The sequence below is a fragment of the Mauremys reevesii genome, linkage group 25 (assembly GCF_016161935.1).
Source record: "Mauremys reevesii isolate NIE-2019 linkage group 25, ASM1616193v1, whole genome shotgun sequence".
Classification (NCBI taxonomy): Eukaryota; Metazoa; Chordata; order Testudines; family Geoemydidae; genus Mauremys; species Mauremys reevesii.
Window position 1 is genome coordinate 16,168,851 of NC_052647.1, and position 18,649 is coordinate 16,187,499.

General features: G+C 61.3%; 1 protein-coding gene across 1 annotated transcript; it reads right to left on the reverse strand.

Moving 5' to 3' along the window:
* Positions 1 to 426: 426 nt before the first annotated feature.
* CS (citrate synthase) lies at positions 427 to 16,623 on the reverse strand. Its single transcript, XM_039514596.1, has 11 exons — positions 16,442 to 16,623; positions 5,852 to 5,902; positions 5,437 to 5,544; positions 4,572 to 4,637; positions 4,349 to 4,480; positions 4,021 to 4,209; positions 2,869 to 3,068; positions 2,385 to 2,514; positions 2,189 to 2,290; positions 1,865 to 2,074; positions 427 to 1,588 (listed from the first exon to the last, which is right to left on the reverse strand). The coding sequence occupies exons 1-11, from the start codon at positions 16,493 to 16,495 to the stop codon at positions 1,418 to 1,420; spliced, it is 1,413 nt and encodes a 470-aa protein (XP_039370530.1). The 5' UTR covers positions 16,496 to 16,623; the 3' UTR covers positions 427 to 1,417.
* Positions 16,624 to 18,649: the final 2,026 nt, after the last annotated feature.

Below are 18,649 nucleotides of genomic sequence, written 5' to 3' on the forward strand. Positions count from 1 at the left end.
CTGGCCGGGGAGGTCAGGTTAGCAGCCTGCCCTGGGGGCAGCATTTCAGCGCCCGCCTTCCAGGGCTACGGCCGGGACCTTCCACGCAGCCCCTGCCCATTCCCTGCCAGCCAGGGACCCAGAGCCTTGGGAAGGATAATGGCGCCCTCGTGTGGTCATGTGGGAAACGGCACCTAACCAGCACTGCCCCAGCCCCCCAATGCCTGGGGTGCTGGCACAAGGGGGGGGGCTCACAGCGCTACTCAGGGCCTGGCTGCCGACCTGCAGGAGGGGCCGTGCCCCCCACAGAACCACGTGGGGAATCACCTCAGCTGAGGATCTGAACCCCAGGGCCCCCTCTGGCAATGGGGCACCCCCCCACCCCCCATGGCCAGGCCAGGGCTGCATCCTGCCCACTGGCGCCTCTGACATACGGGGGAGAAGCCGTTTTGTTAATAAAAACATTTATTTTGCATTTTGTACAGAGCCACCCGAAGGCTGCGCCAGGCTGCAGCCAGAGCCCGCCCAGCGCCCCGGGGGCGGTTGGGGGACAGGGGCATTCACACAAACACACACGGAACCGGGGCGGGGCGGAGTGTATCGCGTCCTTCCTCGGGAGAAAGGGCAGGAGCCAGCTTCACGTCTGCACTGCAACTGCTGAAAAGGCGGCTCGGCACACTGCCCCGCGGCTACTGCCTGCTGCCCAGGAACTCACGGCCTGGCCAAGCCCCCCAGCTCTGGCCCGGACGCCCCTCAGAGGGAAAGCCCAACCGCAGCCTTTCCCCACCCCTGCCCCCTCTCCCCCAGGCAGCAATGGGCTCACGGGCAGGCCTGGGTAAGTCCCTAGGGGGTGGGATGAGAAAGGGTCCGTCCCCCTGGTGTACAGCAAGGATGGCCCCTGCCCCCGGCAGCCCAGGCCCTCCCCGGGGAGGAGGAAAAGCCCAGAGATGCCCCGGCCCACAGCAAAGGAAGTGATTCAAGCGTTCACACGCCAACCCCTCTGCCGGCTCTGGCTCAGGGCGAAGCGGCTTTGATCTGGGCCTAGGAGCGCGTCTGGCTGGGGGGGCCTGCGACATGGACAAGGCAGCTCTTAGTACGGTACAGGATCCTGGCCGGGGGGACAGAGCGGGCTGCCCTAGAAAGCCGTGCGGGGGGGGGTTCCCAGGGGAGCTGCTGGGCTCTGGTTGGCTCAGGAGTTTAACAGAGGTGCCGCTAATGGTGGCCGGGGGGGGGGGGGAGGGGGGGGGATGGGAAGGGGGCTGATTGTTTTAATTTACACCATAAATAACCTGAAACTTATGGTCAGTGCCTCAGAGAAAGGTTTAATTCTAGCGGCTGGCCGAGGCCCTTGGAAGGGAAAATACGTACTGTCTCTTTAAATGGCCCCCGGACAGCTGGCAAGCACGGGCTTCCCCCCCCCCACCCCCAATCCCTTCCTTTACCCCGATTTGAAGCCCACGAGCTGCATGAGGCCGTCCGTGCTCATGGACTTGGGTCTCTCCAGCGGGAAGCCGAGCGCCCGGCTCCAGATGAGCTGGGCCAGGACGCCCAGGGCCCGCGAGACGCCGAACAGCACCGTGTAGTAATTCATCTCCTTCATGCCGTAATACTGCAGGGGAGAGGAGCGGGGCCGGGGGTCAGGCCAGTGCCGAGCAGCCCCCAGGATCTGCTCGGGGCCTGGGCAGCGGCTGGGCTGGGCTGGCTCCCGGGCGGCTCAGAGTCTCGACTGCCGAGCGTGGGGAGGCCGAGCTGGAGGGGCCGGGTCAGAGCAGGGCCCTGGGGGGGGATGCCCAGCCAGATCCAGCTCGGGGTGGGGGGAGTCCGGGCCACAGGCCCCGTCCCTCCCTAGCAGCCCCGGGGGGCCGGCCTCAGGCCAGCGCCTTACCTGCAGCAGCACCCCGCTGTGCGCGTCCACGTTGGGCCAGGGGTTCTTGGCCTTGCCCTGCTCCAGGAGCACGTTGGGGACGATCTTGTACAGCTGCGCCACCAGTTGGAACATGGGGTCCTTGGGGAGGTGCTTGAGGGCGAACTCCCTCTGGCAGGTGTAGCGCGGGTCCGTCTTCCTCAGCACGGCGTGGCCGTAGCCAGGGACCACCTGCGGCGAGAGGCGGCCTGGGGTTAACGCAGGTGGGAGGGGGGTTCTGGACCTGCTTTCCTGGGGGGCAGCCGCCCAGGCTCACCGCTGCTCCCGCAGCCCCGGGGGACTCACCCGGCCGGAGTTCAGCGTGTTCCAGATGAAATCTCGCAGCTTCTCGTCAGGCACGTCCTGGCCCAGCTCCTTCTGCAGGTTCGTCAGCCAACCCAGCACCTCCTGCGAGACGCGCCGAGAGAGAGGGCAGGGGGGTGAGGCCGGGGCCGTGTCCCCCTCTCCCCACCCCCCACCACGCAGGCGCTGCACCCCCTACCTGATTGGCGAGGCCGTGCAGCGGCCCGGCCAGGCCGTTCATGGCTGCGGCGAAGGCGAGGTACGGGTCTGAGAGGGCACTGCCCACCAGGTGGCTGGTGTGGGCGCTGACGTTCCCGCCCTCGTGATCACTGCAGAGAGGAGACTGTTAGCAGAGGGCAGCCGCCGACCTACTGCCCGAGCTGGGGGGCTGCCAGCCTGCCCGGCCCATTCGGGGGCAGCTTCTCTCAGGGTGGGGGGGCTGCTGGATCCAGCTCCCCCAGAAGGCAGCTGCAGCCTTCAGAGCCTGCCCCGGTTCCACCCCGGCCTGCGCAGAACTGCGGGGGGCTCAGGGCCTGGCCTGCTGAGCTCCGCCGACCGGGGCAGGGGCTCCCCCCTGCGCTGTTTGTGGGGCTCTGGAGTTCTGGCCGCCTCCTCCCACACAGGGACGCTCCTGCCTCTCCCCAGGGCGTCCCCGTGCAGCAGGCCCCACGCGCGGTTCGCACCTGTGGATGGTGAGGTAGAGCCGCATGAGCTCGATGAACTGGGGGTCGCTGTAGCCCAGCATGTTGGTGAAGTTATGGGACCAGTCCAGGCCTGGGTCGATGGCCCCGATGCTGCTGCCCTCGCGGTACAGGTTGCGGTAGATCTTGGCGGCAATGCAAGGCAGCTTGGCGATCAGGTCCATGGAGTCCTCATAGATGAACTGCGGGCACAGGGCAGGAGGCAGGCTGCTCACCGAGGGCAGGAGCCCGGCTCGGCCAGGGATCCCCACCTCCCTCCCTCCCTCCCTGATCCAGGCCTGCCCAGCGGCGCAGCATCCTCGGGCCGTTCACAGCCACGCGAGCGGAGCAGAGGGACCGTGCGCCCACCCGGCTGCGCACAGGGGTTGCTGTTTGAAGGCAACCTTGTCCCACCCCAGAGGTGGCTGCGTTTCAGTGACATGACAGCCTGTCTATTGTGGGGGGTTAAATCCCAACACGTCCCAGTGCTCTGAGCAGGAAACGGAGAACCAGGCCCCTGACTGCGCCAGCCTGGGCGAGCAGATCGCTTTACCCATCTGCAGGCTGGGGGAGGGGAGGTGCCAACCGTGCCAGGTGCAGGGGAAACTGGGTAATTCGGACAGACGGTAACAGGCAGGGAAAGCTACTGGAGGGCAGCGAGGAGGAGAAGCCGCAGACCCACCCGCCCAGACAGCCGGCGTCCCTCCGGCGTGGGCTCCAGATAATGCACCGTTACACACCCAGAGGCCAGAGATTCTCGGCTCTGATGCCAGGGGGCTGGACTGAGAGGAAACCAGCTCGGCTGCCTTACAAGGACGGGTGCAGCCAGCCCTGTGCAAGCGTTGCTCCATCCTCCAGCCCAGCACTAGCCCCATTGTACAGGTGAGCAAACTGAGGCAGAGGGGAAAGTGACTCGGACAAGGCCCCCGAGGCAGTCAGCAGCAGAGCCCCAGACCCACCCATGCTGCAGCACGCCGCCCCTCGAGCTTCCAGCCGCCGGTGTCGGGAGGTCGGCTCTCGACGGCTGCCGGCCAGACACCCCCCCAGGAGCTGCAGGCTGGCCACTCTCCATGGCCCGGCGTGGGCAGCAGGGAGCCCAGCTGGGCCTGGCCTTGGCGGGGCCCATCCTGGCACAGCTCAGGCCTAGCCCCCTACCTCCCAGTACTTGGCCCGGCTGATGCCCTCCGAGTAGGCCCGGGCGAAGCCGCTCTCGCTGTTGAGGGCGGTGATGGCGGCGCTGAGCTGGGACATGGGGTGCAGGTTGGTGGGGAAGTTGTCCAGCATGGTCACCACGTGGGAGGGCAGAGCCGCCCTCTTGGCCCACTCCTGGGAGACCCAGCTCACCTGCGGGAGGAACCACCACACGGGATTAGCCGGGGGGGCACCGAGGGGCTGCCTGCCCCCACCGGGCCAGGCCAGGCGCAGAGAACAGGCTGCAGCCGCATTGGCGAGGCCACGAGAGATCGGAGCCCCCCCGCCTCACCTGTTCCTGAGTGGGGATGTCTCCGGTCAGCAGCAGCCAGAAGAGGCCCTCGGGCAGGGGCTCCTCCCCTCCCGGGGCTTTGGGCAGCAGCTTCTGGCACTCGGGGATGCTGTACCCGCGGAAACGGATGCCCTGGAGAGAAGGGTGGAGAAGGGAATCAGTCTCCGAGGACGGGGGCGGCCTGGGGGGCCGGTGCGGTGTGTGGGGGGGGAGGAGGCCTTACCTCATCGGGGTCCAGGACAGAGGTCTCGTATATTAACCCCTTCATGCCTCGCATCCCGCCGTACACCTGGAAGGGACAGAGCCGGGAGGCGGTTAGCGGGGTTCAGCGGGCGCTAATGGCCGGAGTTCGCTCGCTGCAGCCAGAGTCGTCTCCCCGCTGCCGGGGAGCAGAGCGGCCCCTCTCGGCACCAGCTCCAATTTCACCATCCGTCGGCTGCCTTAAGCCACAGCTCTGCTCTCCCCTCCGCCCCGCTCCCCCGAACACAGGCCCCGCGGGAGGCTGCTGGCAGAGATGCTGCTCCACGGGGATCCCACTGCTGCTTTGAACCGCCTGGCTGGGTCTCCGGAAGCACCGATTGCGGGATCTAAAGCCCACGTGCTCAGCTGTGCTACGGCCCCAGCCACCTCTCTGTGGAGCCGCCAGCTGCGCCGTATGACCCAGGGGAGGCCTCTGGGCTCCCACTCTCCCATTTCCAGTCCCTGCCTGGGCAACGCCCCGTCTCACGCTGAGCTCGCTAAGGATGGAGCTATCGCACCCTGATTTCCAGGCACAAAGCGACTGCCAGGACAGAGTGCCCAGCCCAGAGCAGTGCATCGGGGCCACTGCGAACCAAGGGGTCTTCCCCACTGCTTCGGAGCAGCTACTGCCAGGGCAGAGCACCAGACTAGACTCCCCAGTGGGCCCATCCAGGGAGAAAGGGACCCAGCGTGGCAGGGAGGGGGCGACACTGGGCTAGGCTCGCTGTCTGACGCAGGGGTTTATGGGTAAAGGTCACTCCCTCTAGGGTGAGGGAGACAACGAGGTGTCCATGCAGCCCAGCGCCAGCCCCACCTGAACCGAGACCGCCAGTGCCGGCCGCACTCACCATCTCCACCGTGACCTGCCCGATGACCGTGTTCCCATACTGCTGCCTGAAGCTCTTGATTCTCGACTGCTCCTTGGGAATCAAGTTGGCAAGGACGTCTTTCAGGTTCTGTATGTCGGGGGGAGAAGCGAGAGAGCTGGTGAGGGGCAGCACTGCCCCACGGTGGAGCTTAGCATCGCTAACCCTGGCCCCCATGGGGAGGGAGGGGACCTCGGAGCCCGTGAGGATCTCTGGTTTGTGTTGCACAGAAATCCCGCCGAAGGAGGCCAGAGCGCGACATGTAAGCGACGGGATTTGAACTGCGGCTCTGGGATGTTTCCCTTGGGGGCGAGGGCGTGAGCAGCTCCAGTGCTGCTCAGCGGGAGAAGCCAGGGCCAGTTCTCCCCAGAGGCGAGAGGCAGAGGTCTCTACTTACCGTGGAAGTCGAGCTGGCGTGTCGGGCAGCGAAGAATATACATGGAGCATTCTGCAGAGACAGAGAGAGGGGGCCTCTTACACGTTAGCCTGGCAGTGCCATGGAGCACAAGATCCACAGCCTATGTCAGTGTTATGCCAGGCAGGGCAGTATCACCTGGCTGACACCAGCAGGGAAACAATCATACCAGGGTGTCCTCACAGCCCCCTCCCCCCCACACCCCAACATTTCCCTCTGCTGCAAGCAGGTGACCCAGACAGCGCAGCTGTGACCAGGTCACTGATTGGGAGCCAAGTAAGAGCCGGAGTCAGAGCGGGAACGTGGAAGCAAAGCTCCAGTTCAGAGTTATTGGAGCCAGAGCAGTTTGTCCAGGACGTGGGTGCACCCGACAAAGAAAACACATTTAAATTCCGCCGCCTCCTCTCTGGGTCAGCGACGCCAGGCCAGGAGGAAACGGGGCATTTCGTTTTGCTTTGTACAGATCACGCCCCAGGAAAACCGCTTCCACCTCTCACTCGGTCTGGAGAGAGCGAACGAATCAAGCACGCTCCCGTTACGGGCATGCCCCGACCACACCCCCAACGGCGCGTCAATAGCATCCGCGCAATGCTTGGCAAGAGCTGGCAGGGGAGGGAGCGGGATGGTTCCTGTCAGTTACAGCTGCACTCGGCAGGTCCCCAGAGAGCAGCATGAGTCATTCCTGGCTTGGCACAGGCAGGGGTGGGGGAGGGCACCATGCAGGTTCAGAGCCAGCCAATCCTGCTGGGTGAGCGGCCTTGAATACCTGCATCCGGAGCAATCGGATCAGGGAGAGAGAGAAACCAGCTGGGTCCTTTAACGCTGGCGTGTACCAGCCGAGCACCCGAGCTCAGGGCTGTAGGGCCCAGTTAGCAGAACGGCCCCTGGGTTTAGTACAATGCAGACACATGCTTATGGAGAAAAATCAAATCTTTCCCGGAGCATGTCACTCGGGGACTGAAATGCTGCCTTTAAATGACACAAAGTGGCCCCCAACGCAAGGCTAGTTACATTTGGGAGCTGGCTAATGAGCTGCTAGGACACTGAGTCACTTGTAACAACCCCCCCCCCCTTGTGGGGGCGGTGGAAGGTCTCAGCTGTACAGCAGTGGGTTTGTGCTGCTGCTATTGGAAGACATGCCTGGGGAAGGAGGGGTCCTTTTCTCGGGGATCCCGCCCGGGGCAGGCTTTCCAGAAGTGACCCGCAGTTCTGTACCCTCAGCTGCCCGCAAGAGGACTTGAGATTTGCAGGCACAGCCGGCACTTGACAGCCCAGTGCCACAGAACGTGCTTTGCAATTCTTTGTGGGCACGAAGGCGGAGACCCGCTGGCAGAAGGTGAATCGGGGCCTTTGCTCTGCTCGATTCTGAGGGTTGGTTCGTAGCCCCGGCTGAGCTGGAGAAGGCATCTCTCCTCCCAGAGGGCCAGGCCGCTTTTACTGACAGTGCACTTCACACTCATCCAGGAAGCGCTAAGCGGATGGGTTTGCCGCCTGCTCTCGTGAGCTCGGGGTTGCTGCTGGAGTCGGCGTTCTTGTTGCAAATCCACAACTTCAGTGCGGCACCCACACAAGCGAGAGTGTTTCGAGTTGGCCAGGCAATGCCAAAATCCTGGCACAAGCTTTGTTCTCGGCGCAAGTGGCTGGGGAAAAAAGCCTGGTTATTTGTTCTGTACAAAACGGGCTAGTTTGGGATTCTGCTCAGGACGACTTCTGCTGTTCCCTCCTTCAATGGTCTGGAACATCCTGCTCGCCTCAAGCGGCGCAAGGAAAACGGCCAGGAACAACTAGTTCTCCCCAGACAAATCAGGGGATTTGTTTAGCTGCAGGGAACAGTGGAATTATCCCAGCTATGCAAAGATCTCAACATGCACATCAAACCTTGCATGCGAAAGGGGGTCCAAGGGCTTTAGGAACTGACATGGGATAACATCAGCGGCCCCTAAGATCCACACCCCGAGCAATGTCGCTATACCCGCCTACCCCCTGCCCTGTGTAGCCAGCAACGTCGGTGGGAGGGTCGCTCCCCTTGCCATAGCTACCGCCTCTTGGTGAGGTGGATTCACTGTGCCGATGGAGGGCTCTCTCCTGTCCTAGAGCTGCGCTGATGCAATGTTTTAGTGTAGACTTGCCCGAAGAGGGAGCCACTTCTGGGGTGGAAAACAGCATCTGGGTCACAGCACACAGGAACTTTCGCCCAGAGGTTAAAGATGGAAAACTGGAGCCACCTGGGATCCAGGGAGGCCAAAGGTAAGTTCCAAGGAGGAGCTGAGTCGGATTCATAGATTCCAAGGCCAGAAGGGACCGTGGTTCGCGAGCTCCAGCAGCCAGAACACTGCCCCACAAGAACTCCTAGAGAAGAGCTTTCAGAAGCTCCAGTCTTGTTGCCTGGGCTCAGCACTCTTGCTCTGGTGAGGAGCGTCAGGAGATGGCTGCTGAGCACAGGAAGCCAGGCCTTATGGCTGGCTTGCAGGGGAAAGTGGCATTTTCCCAGCCTAACTAGTCTAGCAGGTTTTCCCTTGTAGCCAGCCCAGCATGTTCTGCATGTGAAGGAGCCTGTCCTGGGGCGGTGGGGGCCCCTGGAGGTCTCCCAGCCAAAGCATGAACCTCTCCCAGCCCCAGCCCGAGTTCAGAGCTGCAGGCAGGAGCTCACGCTGACCGTTCAGAACAGCTCGGACCAAGCTTTGTCCTCTCCCAGGCCAGCGAGGGTGGGAACCTGCCTCCGGAGCTTATCTGCTCTCGGGCCCAAGAGAGCCCCAGGGAAGAGCAGCAGCACTTCAGCGTGGGGTTTCTGGGAGCATCCCGGAGTGGATATTGAGACCACGTGGTGGGTCAAGGCAGGACCCCAAAGTGGGTCGCGACTGCATTTTAATGGGGTCACCGGGGCCAGCGTTAGATCTGCTGGGGCCTGGCGCTGAAGCGTGAGCCCTGCTGGCAATGGGGCCGGGGCTCCCGCCCGCATCATGCAGTAATGTGTGTTGTGCGAAGGGGGGCGCGGTGCACTGGAGTTTGAGACCCCTGCTCCAGGCGGGGAGAGGAACAGAGTCCAGCCTCCGCTGGGCTATAAACGGAGCGGGAAGATGGAAGCTGCAAGTTTCACACTGTGCCCGTCTCCTCTCCCCACTGCAGGCGGGTCAGCCCTGGCCTACACGCTGCTTTGCTGCTGTACTGACAGACCAAGCGGGGGGTGACTGGTATCGCTTATTTCCTTTGGCGCCAATCTCCCCACAGCGTGGATGCAGTCAGACCAAGAAGCAAGCCTCAGCTTGAGCAGAAGCAGCTCTTCACTCAGCCCCCAAAGGAGGAATCCTTTTAGGCCAGTTCATTTCTAGAAACCCAGGAGTCAATATCCAGCCGCTGTCAGTGCCGACCAGAAGGGTCTGATACCAGACTACTGTGAGTCAGCAGGAGGGAGAGCACCGAGCCGTGGCAGTGTTCCCTCCCGGCCTGCGCCGATCCAGCAGCTGAGCAGGAGAACTCCGGTGGAATAACGGCCTGGTTTCCCCTTGGAATGGGAGCAGCTGGTCCCAGATCAGATGCCCAAGTTCAGGGAGGTTGTTCTGAGCAAACCGAAAATGCTTTCAAAACAAGTGGCGTGGGTCCCAGAGCAGGCCACACAGGTTGTACAGAAGCAGCAAACATCCCTCCCCTGGACCCGGAGGCACTCTCTGGCGAATTCACCCACAAGGGAGCTGGGGGTGGGGTGGGGGTGTATATTTGCAGACAGCAGGGGGATGGAAGCAGCCGTGACCCAGATATTCCCTTCTCTCTGAGACGCAAATCTCCAACTTCTCTCCCTGGCGACGTTCGTAGCAATGCCTTCCTCACGTCCAACCTTACAATGCCCGCCGAGGTGCTCTCGCGCTCTCTCCTTACAGAGGGGGTGACCGAAGCAGAGGTGACGCGGCAGCGTGGGAGACAGAGCCCGGAGCCTGGCTCCTGGCCCGGAGCTCACCCTCTTATGCAAACAGGAGCTTTTATTTAAAGGATCAAGGCTCTTCCAGCAGAGAGCAGCCGCGCTGCTCTACCTCAGCCTGAAAGGCGTCCCACTGAAACACGCCAAGGGGCTGGAACTGACAAGCTGGGGGGGTGTCACAGAGCCAGGAGACCGGATGTGTCTGCAGGCTACGCTAGTCGCCCCTTTGCGCCACGCTGCTCGGGGCCTCCTGGATTTACATCTGGTTCAGTCCCAGCCGCGAGACCGACACCTGCAGACACTGAGGAGCGGATGGTTCCGCTGACAGTCCCGGGAACTCCAGAGACCTCCCAACAGCCCCGAACCCAAGCGGGGCCGCGCTCAGCCTTGGGAGAGGGAGCCACCCGCCCCTGTCAACACTGGCGGGGCGAGAGGTCCAGAGGGCCCTGCAATCTCCCCTGATGATCAAACGCAAACAACCAGCGAGGGGGCAGCCGCCGGCTCCCCTCCGTCCAGTGGTCGGGACAAAGAGCCGCGTCCCAGTCTGAGCCCTGCCCTCCCTGCTAGCCCAGAACAGGTCCCCGCCGGTGATTCACCCGCCAGGCGCGGTGCAAAGTCTTGCAGCGCGGAGCCACGCCAGTGTCAAAACTTCCTCCTTGGGTGTCTCCTCCAGCAAGGTCGGGGGAGGTGACCCTTGGGCTCCAGGCACCTGGGGGTGGGAACACCATATTGGCACAGCTAGTTTTAAACACCTTGCTGCTAGCTCCATCCCAGTACTCCCTTGGGAGCGTGTGTGGGGGGGGTATTTCCACTCCCATCACGGCCAGGAACGGCCTGGTCAGGGCAGAGCCGGGAATAAAGCCTGGCTCTGACTCATTCCCCTGCTTTAGCAATTAGGCAAAGCTGCCTCCTACCCTGGGTCAGCTGGTCCAGGAGCATCCCAGCTACTCAGCCACGCTGCAGCCTAGATGGGACAGACCTAGCCCCCCCGCAGACAGTTGGTTCTGTGGAACACACAGGGGCCCTGAGGGACGGCGCTGGCAGAGCTAGCAAGGGACTCGGTTTTTCCATTCGGTCCTGCTGCCTGGGAACATTCGGCAGTTTCCCAACACTGCTGCAGAGTCTCCATGAGCTGAGCAGATGGCACAAAGCGATCGACCCCCAAACCCCAGACTGAACTAGGAATGAAATTCCGCCCTCTCCCGCCACCAGAGCGGTTAATAGCCCTGAGCTTTGCTCCATTTTCCTAGTTCTCGTCCCAGCCAGCTGGGCAGCGCAAAGGAAGCTGAGTCACAGACGTCTCTCATTATGGGGGCCAGAGTTAGCCGAACAGGAACACGTTCTGGGCCATCTCCCCACACCCAGCATCCTCCCCCACCCCCAAAGGCCTCCACCCAGAGTCTGCTTTATTGCAAAGCTTTAGCCCTACGGCACGATGAGGATAGTTTTAAATCAGGGGTCGGCAACCTTCCAGAAGTGCTGGGCCGAGTCTTCATTTATTCGCTCTGATTTAAGGTTTTGCGCGCCAGTCACACATTTCAACATTTTTAGGTCTCTTTCTAAAAGTCTATAATATAAAACTAAACTATTGTAGGTAAAGTAAATAAGGTTTTTTAAATGTCTAAGAAGCTTCATTTAAAACTAATTAAGATGCAGAGCCCCCCAGACCGGTGGCCAGGCCCCGGGCAGTGCGAGTGCCACTGAAAATCAGCTCGCGTGCCGCCTTCGGCACCCGTGCCATAGGTTGCCTACCCCTGTTTTAAATGAACACGGACTGACCTCCTCTGTGGGCAGTCGCTGCTGAGCCGCCAAGACCTGACTGGCCCAGCACATTCCTCTCTCCTCCCCAGGCCGGGCTCAGGGCAGGACACACCTGGAGCCAGCAGCAGCGGCCGGGCTGTGCATTGTACTGAGATCCATCGGTGCAGCAGGGCAAGGGAAGGACAGAGCAGCAGCTGTTCCCCTCCGAGGGGTTAAGCTGGGAAATCCAGGGCCGTGTTAAATCCAGCGAGTCTGCAGCCCATTTTGCTCAGCCCACCCTGCAAGTTGGCAGGTTCCCAGAGGAAAGGGTAGAGAGGCAAGATGGGAAGCCTGTTTCCAGCCCTCTCCACCGAAGGGACTGATTGTTATTCAGTGTTTCAGCCAGCTCAAGAGCCCCGTTGTTTTGCACATTGCTTCAGAGGTGAAAGCAACCGGAGCCCGGCCTGGGACACAAATAGCAGAAGGAGAAAGACAAAGGGTTAAACGAGCAGGAGGGTCTCAGAGCCGACAGGGCACACGCCGCTCCCCACCCCAACAAGCTTCCAGTTGAGAAAGAGACTTGCACTGGGTCACACAGCAAGTGAGCGGCAGAGCTGGGAACAGAATTCAGGATTCCAGACTCCTAGCCTGGGGCCCTACCCGCGAGCCCAGGCTGCTGCTCAGACATCAGGCACAGGCACAGAACAAGAACCACGTTGCAGGTGGATCTCAGAAGCGCCGATAGCGTCACTGGACGTGGAACAGGAGTAGAAGGCAGCAAGGGACAGAGGGGTGTGAAATGGGCCCACTTGCTGCCGACAGAGGAGTCTTTCCAGGCCTGGGGAGTGGCTTGCTAGGAGGATTAGAGTGATCACATCAGCAGGAAACACTCAGGGTTACCACGGAACTGGTTTCTGGCTCCAGTTAAAAGGCAATGAGTTTAGCACATCAGGGAAAGAGGAATTACAAGAATATCTGAGCTCAGTCCCTTTCCTTGCTAGTCCTGACCTGGACAATGGGAGAGTTAGAACAGAGCCTGTTCCCCCAGCAAGGATAGGAGACAGATCTCCTAGGGCCACAGGAGCGTTCTTTGCACCCTCACCTCGCACGGAGCCTCGCACGCGCTGCTGGTGTGCAGGTGGCAGGGCCAGCCGCACAGTTTAGAATGAGGGGACTAGGAGCCAGGACTCCTGGGTTCCATCCCCAGCTCTGCTGGGGATCCCGGGGTCAGATTCCATAATGGCAGACAGTGTCTGTTCACAGCTGGAACCCGCGACCCAACAGCTGCAGACAGCCTCTGACAGGGCACCTCCTCCCTAATGCAGGGCACATGCCTTCCACCAAGGCCACGGAGCTTTAGGTCTGAATCTCTTAGCAGAGCCCTGCGACCTCAGAAGCCACGATTCTGACCCCATGTCATCACCCTAGTCCAGACCCCGGGAAGGGTCATTGCACTGTGGTGCTGTTGGCCATGGCTTCATTTTAGCCCTTGTTTCTTGTACAGATGGTTAAAGTGTCAGAGGCTGCCCTTGAATTTGGGTCCCCGGACTGATAACTCTGAATTGCTTGTTGGAAACACCACTTTCCTCTTCCAGAGCCTGACCTTTAGCCCAACACTACCAGCACAATGCAAGATCACAAGGTGAAAGCTGCCAGGCCAGCCATGGCACAGTGTCATTTTAACTTTTCCTGGCAACTGGCGACTATTGCACTTCCAGGGGAGGGCTGATTGGTGGGGCGGTGGCAGCATCAGGCACCACCAGATTAAGGTCAGAAGGCTCATGGGGGAGTTGGACTGTACATGATCCAGTGGGTAGAGACCTCGCACACCCCACAGGCTCGCTGGCAAGGTTCTTAGCTTTCAGAGCTTCAGTTTGATGCCTGCCCAGTCCTCTAATTCATCCCCTCCTATGCTCATCCCCTCCTACGCTCATCCCTCCCCCTCCAATGGATTTTCACATTGCCCAGGCTGCAGCAGGCCCAGCTATGCCCCGACCCCAGGAGCTCACAGGCGGAGAGGTCGAGCCCAGTTCCCAGTTGTGCAGCCCCGGGTGCCATTGTCTCACCGCTGTCCAGCTGCTCCGGTGACCTCCACAGACGGACCTGGCACGCCCCGGAGAACATGCCACAGGGAGGTTAGGGTGATCTATTTGTAGTGCTGCGAGGCCCCTTGGCTCTTACAGCACAAGCTAGACAGATGCGGGCGGGAAGGGGAAAAAAGCCAAGGCACTGAAGGGGGAGTGACTGGCTCAAGGTCACACAGCCAGTCAGTGGTAAAGCCAGAGCCCCTGGCTCCACTGGTGTCCTATATCCACTGGGCCAAACTGCATCTCCTGAGGTTAATTTCCAGGAATTATGTAACTCTTCAAGGACATGCTTGAGTGGGGAGGGGAAGCCACAACGCTGTGTTAGCAAAGCAGAGCAAAGTCAGACCCAGGAGGTGCTGGGCAGGTCTCTCAGGCCCACAAGTGTTTAGTTGCACAAGAACAGGTGGGGGTTTGACAACAGTTACTCAACCGCAGGCCCGGGTTTTTATCGCCCACTCCCACATTCAGTTCGGCATTTAAAAGCCGCAAGCTCCTAATCAGGCTACACAGGAGTTGTCCGCACAGAGCATGAGCTAATCAGGAATCAGATCCCGAGCGAGCCTGCGCAGAGCAGGGACGCTTCTCTTCTGCTGGTGCCTGCAGTTGTGGGAGACGCACGACCGGTAGCTGTCAAATCTCACCTACGTTCTTGCTCTCCTCACCTGCGATGCCTTAGCAGGCCAGGGCAGCCAAAGTATCCCAGGCCTCTACACTGCAGCCACCTCCATCTTTAAGAGACAACCCAAAACTACGGCTCCCAGCATGCAATGCAGCCAGGCCACTAGGCGCAAGATGGAGCACTGCAGGCTGGGCCTTTCTTCCAGAGGTCAGGCCTCCCTATTAAAGACGGGCAGCTGCAATGGGTGCCGGTCGGCCGGGAGGGGGAGAGCCTCCTGGCATGATGTTAACGTGGCCCTCAGATGGACACCTGTAGCACAGAAACTACGAACATACCCACATCCTAAACCCAGCTGGATTCAACCACTGCCTCCAGTCACATCCTCACCCCGCTCAGGCCTGACAGTCTGTCCTCAGTCTGTGCTCAGCATGCGGACGGTACATTCAATCACCTGACGCAGACGTAAGAGAATCAGGGGTGAGGAAGATGCAATTACTCCCAAGAAGCAGGGACACTCCTGGACATGAACAAAGGTGGTATTTCCCCCTCCTTTTGCAACCCACTGAAAACACCCCACCAGGAGAGATGGGATTAGAAGAATAAAGCTGAAGGATTTACCCGGGTCACTGTAAGCTTGGCTCATTTGGCTTCTGTTTCAGTCAAAGACTGAAGAACGTGCTAATTTTAGCTTTCTAGGACTCTGGTCAGCTGCTCGGTTTCCTCTGCTCGCTTGCCTTGCTGGACAGACAAAACTTCCCATCCCACCCCCGCCGCAGCCAGGCCCGAACAGCTCCCGAGTCCCTGCTTGGCTTTTCGGATCCTCGGCGATTAAACACGGTGAAGGAGCCAGGAACAACAACCCGGTAAACGCTGGGAGCAAGTCAGAATCGTCCCAAAATAAAAGTGCTACTCGATAAGCTGCCGAAGGGGATTGTGATGAAACTCGACCGGCCGGGAGTCCGAGCCAGACTGGCTGCACGTCCCTTTGGCCGGAGGGAGGGCGCCGTGCGGCTCAGAAGCTGGTCGCGATCACCAACCCAAGTTGGTCCAATACAAGATAACGCCCCCTCCCATCAGAGGGCCGCCAGCAGCCTCCCTCCAGCCACGCGATTGCTAGCCAGGATCCCATTTTGCGGAGCCCAAGGAACCGCAGCGCACAACCCGGCCTGGAGAAGACGGCGGCTGAGTTTTCGTGCCTTCGTTCGGCTCACAGGGAAAGTCGGTTACCGTTTTGCGCTTCTTCCAAGCGCCCCACGAAAACCGCGGTGCTAGAAACTAAACTCTTCCACCCAGGCGAGGTCACTTGGTAGTTACCGGGCCTGCGGAGGTCAGTTCCCCCCCACAAACCCTACATCCCGCTGGGGCTGCACGGAACGAAGCAGAGCCTCACCCTAAGGGGTTCAGGCACACACCCCCCCACACACACACACAAACCCTACATCCCGCTGGGGCTGCACGGAACGAAGCAGAGCCTCACCCTAAGGGGTTCAGGCACCCTGCCCCCCCCACAAACCCTACATCCCGCTGGGGCTGCGCGGAACGAAGCAGAGCCTCACCCTAAGGGGTTCAGGCACCCCCCCACAAACCCTACATCCCGCTGGGGCTGCACGCTCATCCTAAGGGGTCCAGGCACCCAGCTTCCCCCCCCAAACCCTACATCCCGCTGGGGCTGCACGCTCATCCTAAGGGGTTCAGGCACCCAGCTTCCCCCCCCAAACCCTACATCCCGCTGGGGCTGCACGCTCATCCTAAGGGGTCCAGGCACCCAGCTTCCCCCCCACAAACCCTACGTTCGTCGCCCTAGGGGTTCAGGCACCCGGGAAGGACTCCTAACTCCCAGCCAGGCCTGCGGCTTTAGGGGGTCAGGGACGGAGGAGAAACAGAGGCACAGAGCTGGGGGTGGAGTCCCCAGGGCCGGAGCTCAGCCCTTCGGGGGCCCCCAGCCGGCTCCCCGGGCGGGGGAGGGGGGAGGTAGAGCCCCCCCCCCGACACCAGTGGGGAGGGAGGGTGTCACGGAGCGTGGCTCAGCCCTGCCAACACGAGCCCCCCCATGCACGTGGGGGTCCCTGGGAACTGGGGGTGCTGCCCAGCCCCCCCTTTCCCGGGGGCCATTCCCCACCCGGGGGAAAAGCCAATCCCGGCCCGGCCCCTCCTTGCGGGGGGAGCTCCCACGCGGGACCCCGCACGTGACCCCTGGACCCGCGCGGCCTCACCTTGGCGCCCAGCAGGCGCGCGGCCGCCCGGCGGCCGGCGGTCAGTAAGGTCATGGCGAGCGGAGCCGGGTGCTGCAGCCGCCGCGCTCGGGGGGCCTGGGCCGGCGGCGGGGACCAAGGTTGAAGGAGGCGGCCGAGGAGGGAGCGGCACCCGGGGGTGGGGGGAGGGGTCCTCGCGGCCGCGACAGCGAAGGAGGCGGAGCGCGCTGGCGGCTACGGCCCGCCCGCCGGGGAGGTTATTAACATAGCCCCGCCCACTCGCGGCCGCGCCGCGCTAGGCCATTGGCCGGAGTGGTGAGATGGGCGGGGCCTAGACGGGTGTGCGCGGAGGGGCACGTAATGGCGGAGGGAGGGAGCCTGGGTATAGGTGGCCAAATCGAACGCCTGAAAACTCAGTGTAACCCAATGGGATGGCCCCCGCCCCTCCCCCACCCGGGCTGAGCGGGAGGGGGGAAGGGGCAACATGTATTCAGTTCATCCCAGAAGGGGCTGAATCATATGGTGACGCCTCACAGCCTCGCTGTGGCACTGCCAATGACACGGTGTCGCCTCAGAGCCTCGCTGTGCCACGGCCAATGACACGGCATTGCCTCACAGCCTCGCTGTGGCACTGCCAATGACACGGCGTCGCCTCAGAGCCTCGCTATGCCACGGCCAATGACACGGCGTCGCCTCAGAGCCTCGCTGTGGCACTACCAATGACACGGCGTCGCCTCAGAGCCTCGCTGTGCCACGGCCAATGACACGGCGTCGCCTCAGAGCCTCTCTGTGGCACGGCCAATGACACGGCGTCGCCTCAGAGCCTCGCTGTGCCACAGCCAATGACACGGCATTGCCTCAGAGCCTCGCTGTGGCATGGCGAATGACATGACATCGCCTCGGAGCTTTGCTGTGGCACGGCCTATGACACGATGTCACCTCAGAGCTTCGCTGTGGCACGGCCTATGACACGATGTCACCTCAGAGCCTCGCTGTGGCACGGCCAATGACACGGCGTCGCCTCAGAGCCTCGCTGTGGCACGGCCAATGACACGGCGTCGCCTCAGAGCCTCGCTGTGCCACGGCCAATGACACGGCGTCGCCTCAGAGCCTCGCTGTGCCACGGCCAATGACACGGCATTGCCTCAGAGCCTCGCTGTGGCATGGCGAATGACATGACATCGCCTCGGAGCTTCGCTGTGCCACGGCCTATGACACGATGTCGCCTCAGAGCTTCGCTGTGGCACAGCCTATGACACGATGTCACCTCAGAGCGTCGCTGTGGCCAGCGAATGACAAGGTGTCGCCTCACAGTGGCACGGCCAATGACACAACGTCACCTTGGAGCCTCGCTGTGGCAGGGCCAATGACACGGCATCGCCTCACAGCCTCGCTTTGGCATGGCCAATGACACGGCATTGCCTCACAGCCTCGCTGTGGCATGGTGAATGACATGACATCGCCTCGGAGCTTCGCTGTGGCACGGCCTATGACACGATGTCACCTCAGAGCTTCGCTGTGGCACGGCCTATGACACGATGTCACCTCAGAGCGTCGCTGTGGCCAGCGAATGACAAGGTGTCACCTCACAGCCTCGCTGTGGCATGGCCAATGACACAATGTTGCCTCACACCCTCGCTGTGGAGCGGCGAATGACATGACATCGCCTCACAACCTCGCTGTGGCACGGCCAATGACACAACATTGCCTTGGAGCCTTGCCCTGGCGCGGCCAACGATAAGGCGTCTGGACAGGACAAAGCATCGAGGTGGCACCTCAGAGCCTTGCTGTGGTGCTGAGAAGCATAATGGCGTCATGTGAGGATATGGTGACAAAGCATTATGGGAGTCAGCGAGACGCCATGGTGCAGCACCCGCGAATATCACTCGATTGTGGTGCTGAAATTACTATCGTGTCAAAATGCAAGAGATTGTGTCACATTATCATTGTGCGGTGATGTCATCACACCACCCCTTAACCCCCTCGTGACATTTAGGGAATGTCTCACATCATTTCCTCCTGCGGCCCCGCACCAATGCCCTGCAAAACTTGGAGCACACTCATTGACTCAAGGCCAAATCTGGAAAAAAAACAGGACGGGTGACAACACTCCTTACAGTGCTGTCTAGCCCCAGTCGCTGAGTAACCTTCAGGTAACGCTCTCCAAGGTGGCCAGTTAATCACTAGCAGCGGGGGAAATAGAACTCACAGCCTTTGTCTCTAAAAATA

Bases quoted from the DNA above. Each gene is read 5' to 3' on its own strand.
- CS (XM_039514596.1), bottom strand. From the start codon at position 16,495: ATGACCTTACTGACCGCCGGCCGCCGGGCGGCCGCGCGCCTGCTGGGC. The intron at 5,545-5,851 runs GTAAGTAGAGAC...CCCGACATACAG, and splicing joins ACGCCAGCTCGACTTCCACG to AACCTGAAAGACGTCCTTGC. The intron at 3,069-4,020 runs GTAGGGGGCTAG...CTGTGCCCGCAG, and splicing joins GCCGGGCCAAGTACTGGGAG to TTCATCTATGAGGACTCCAT.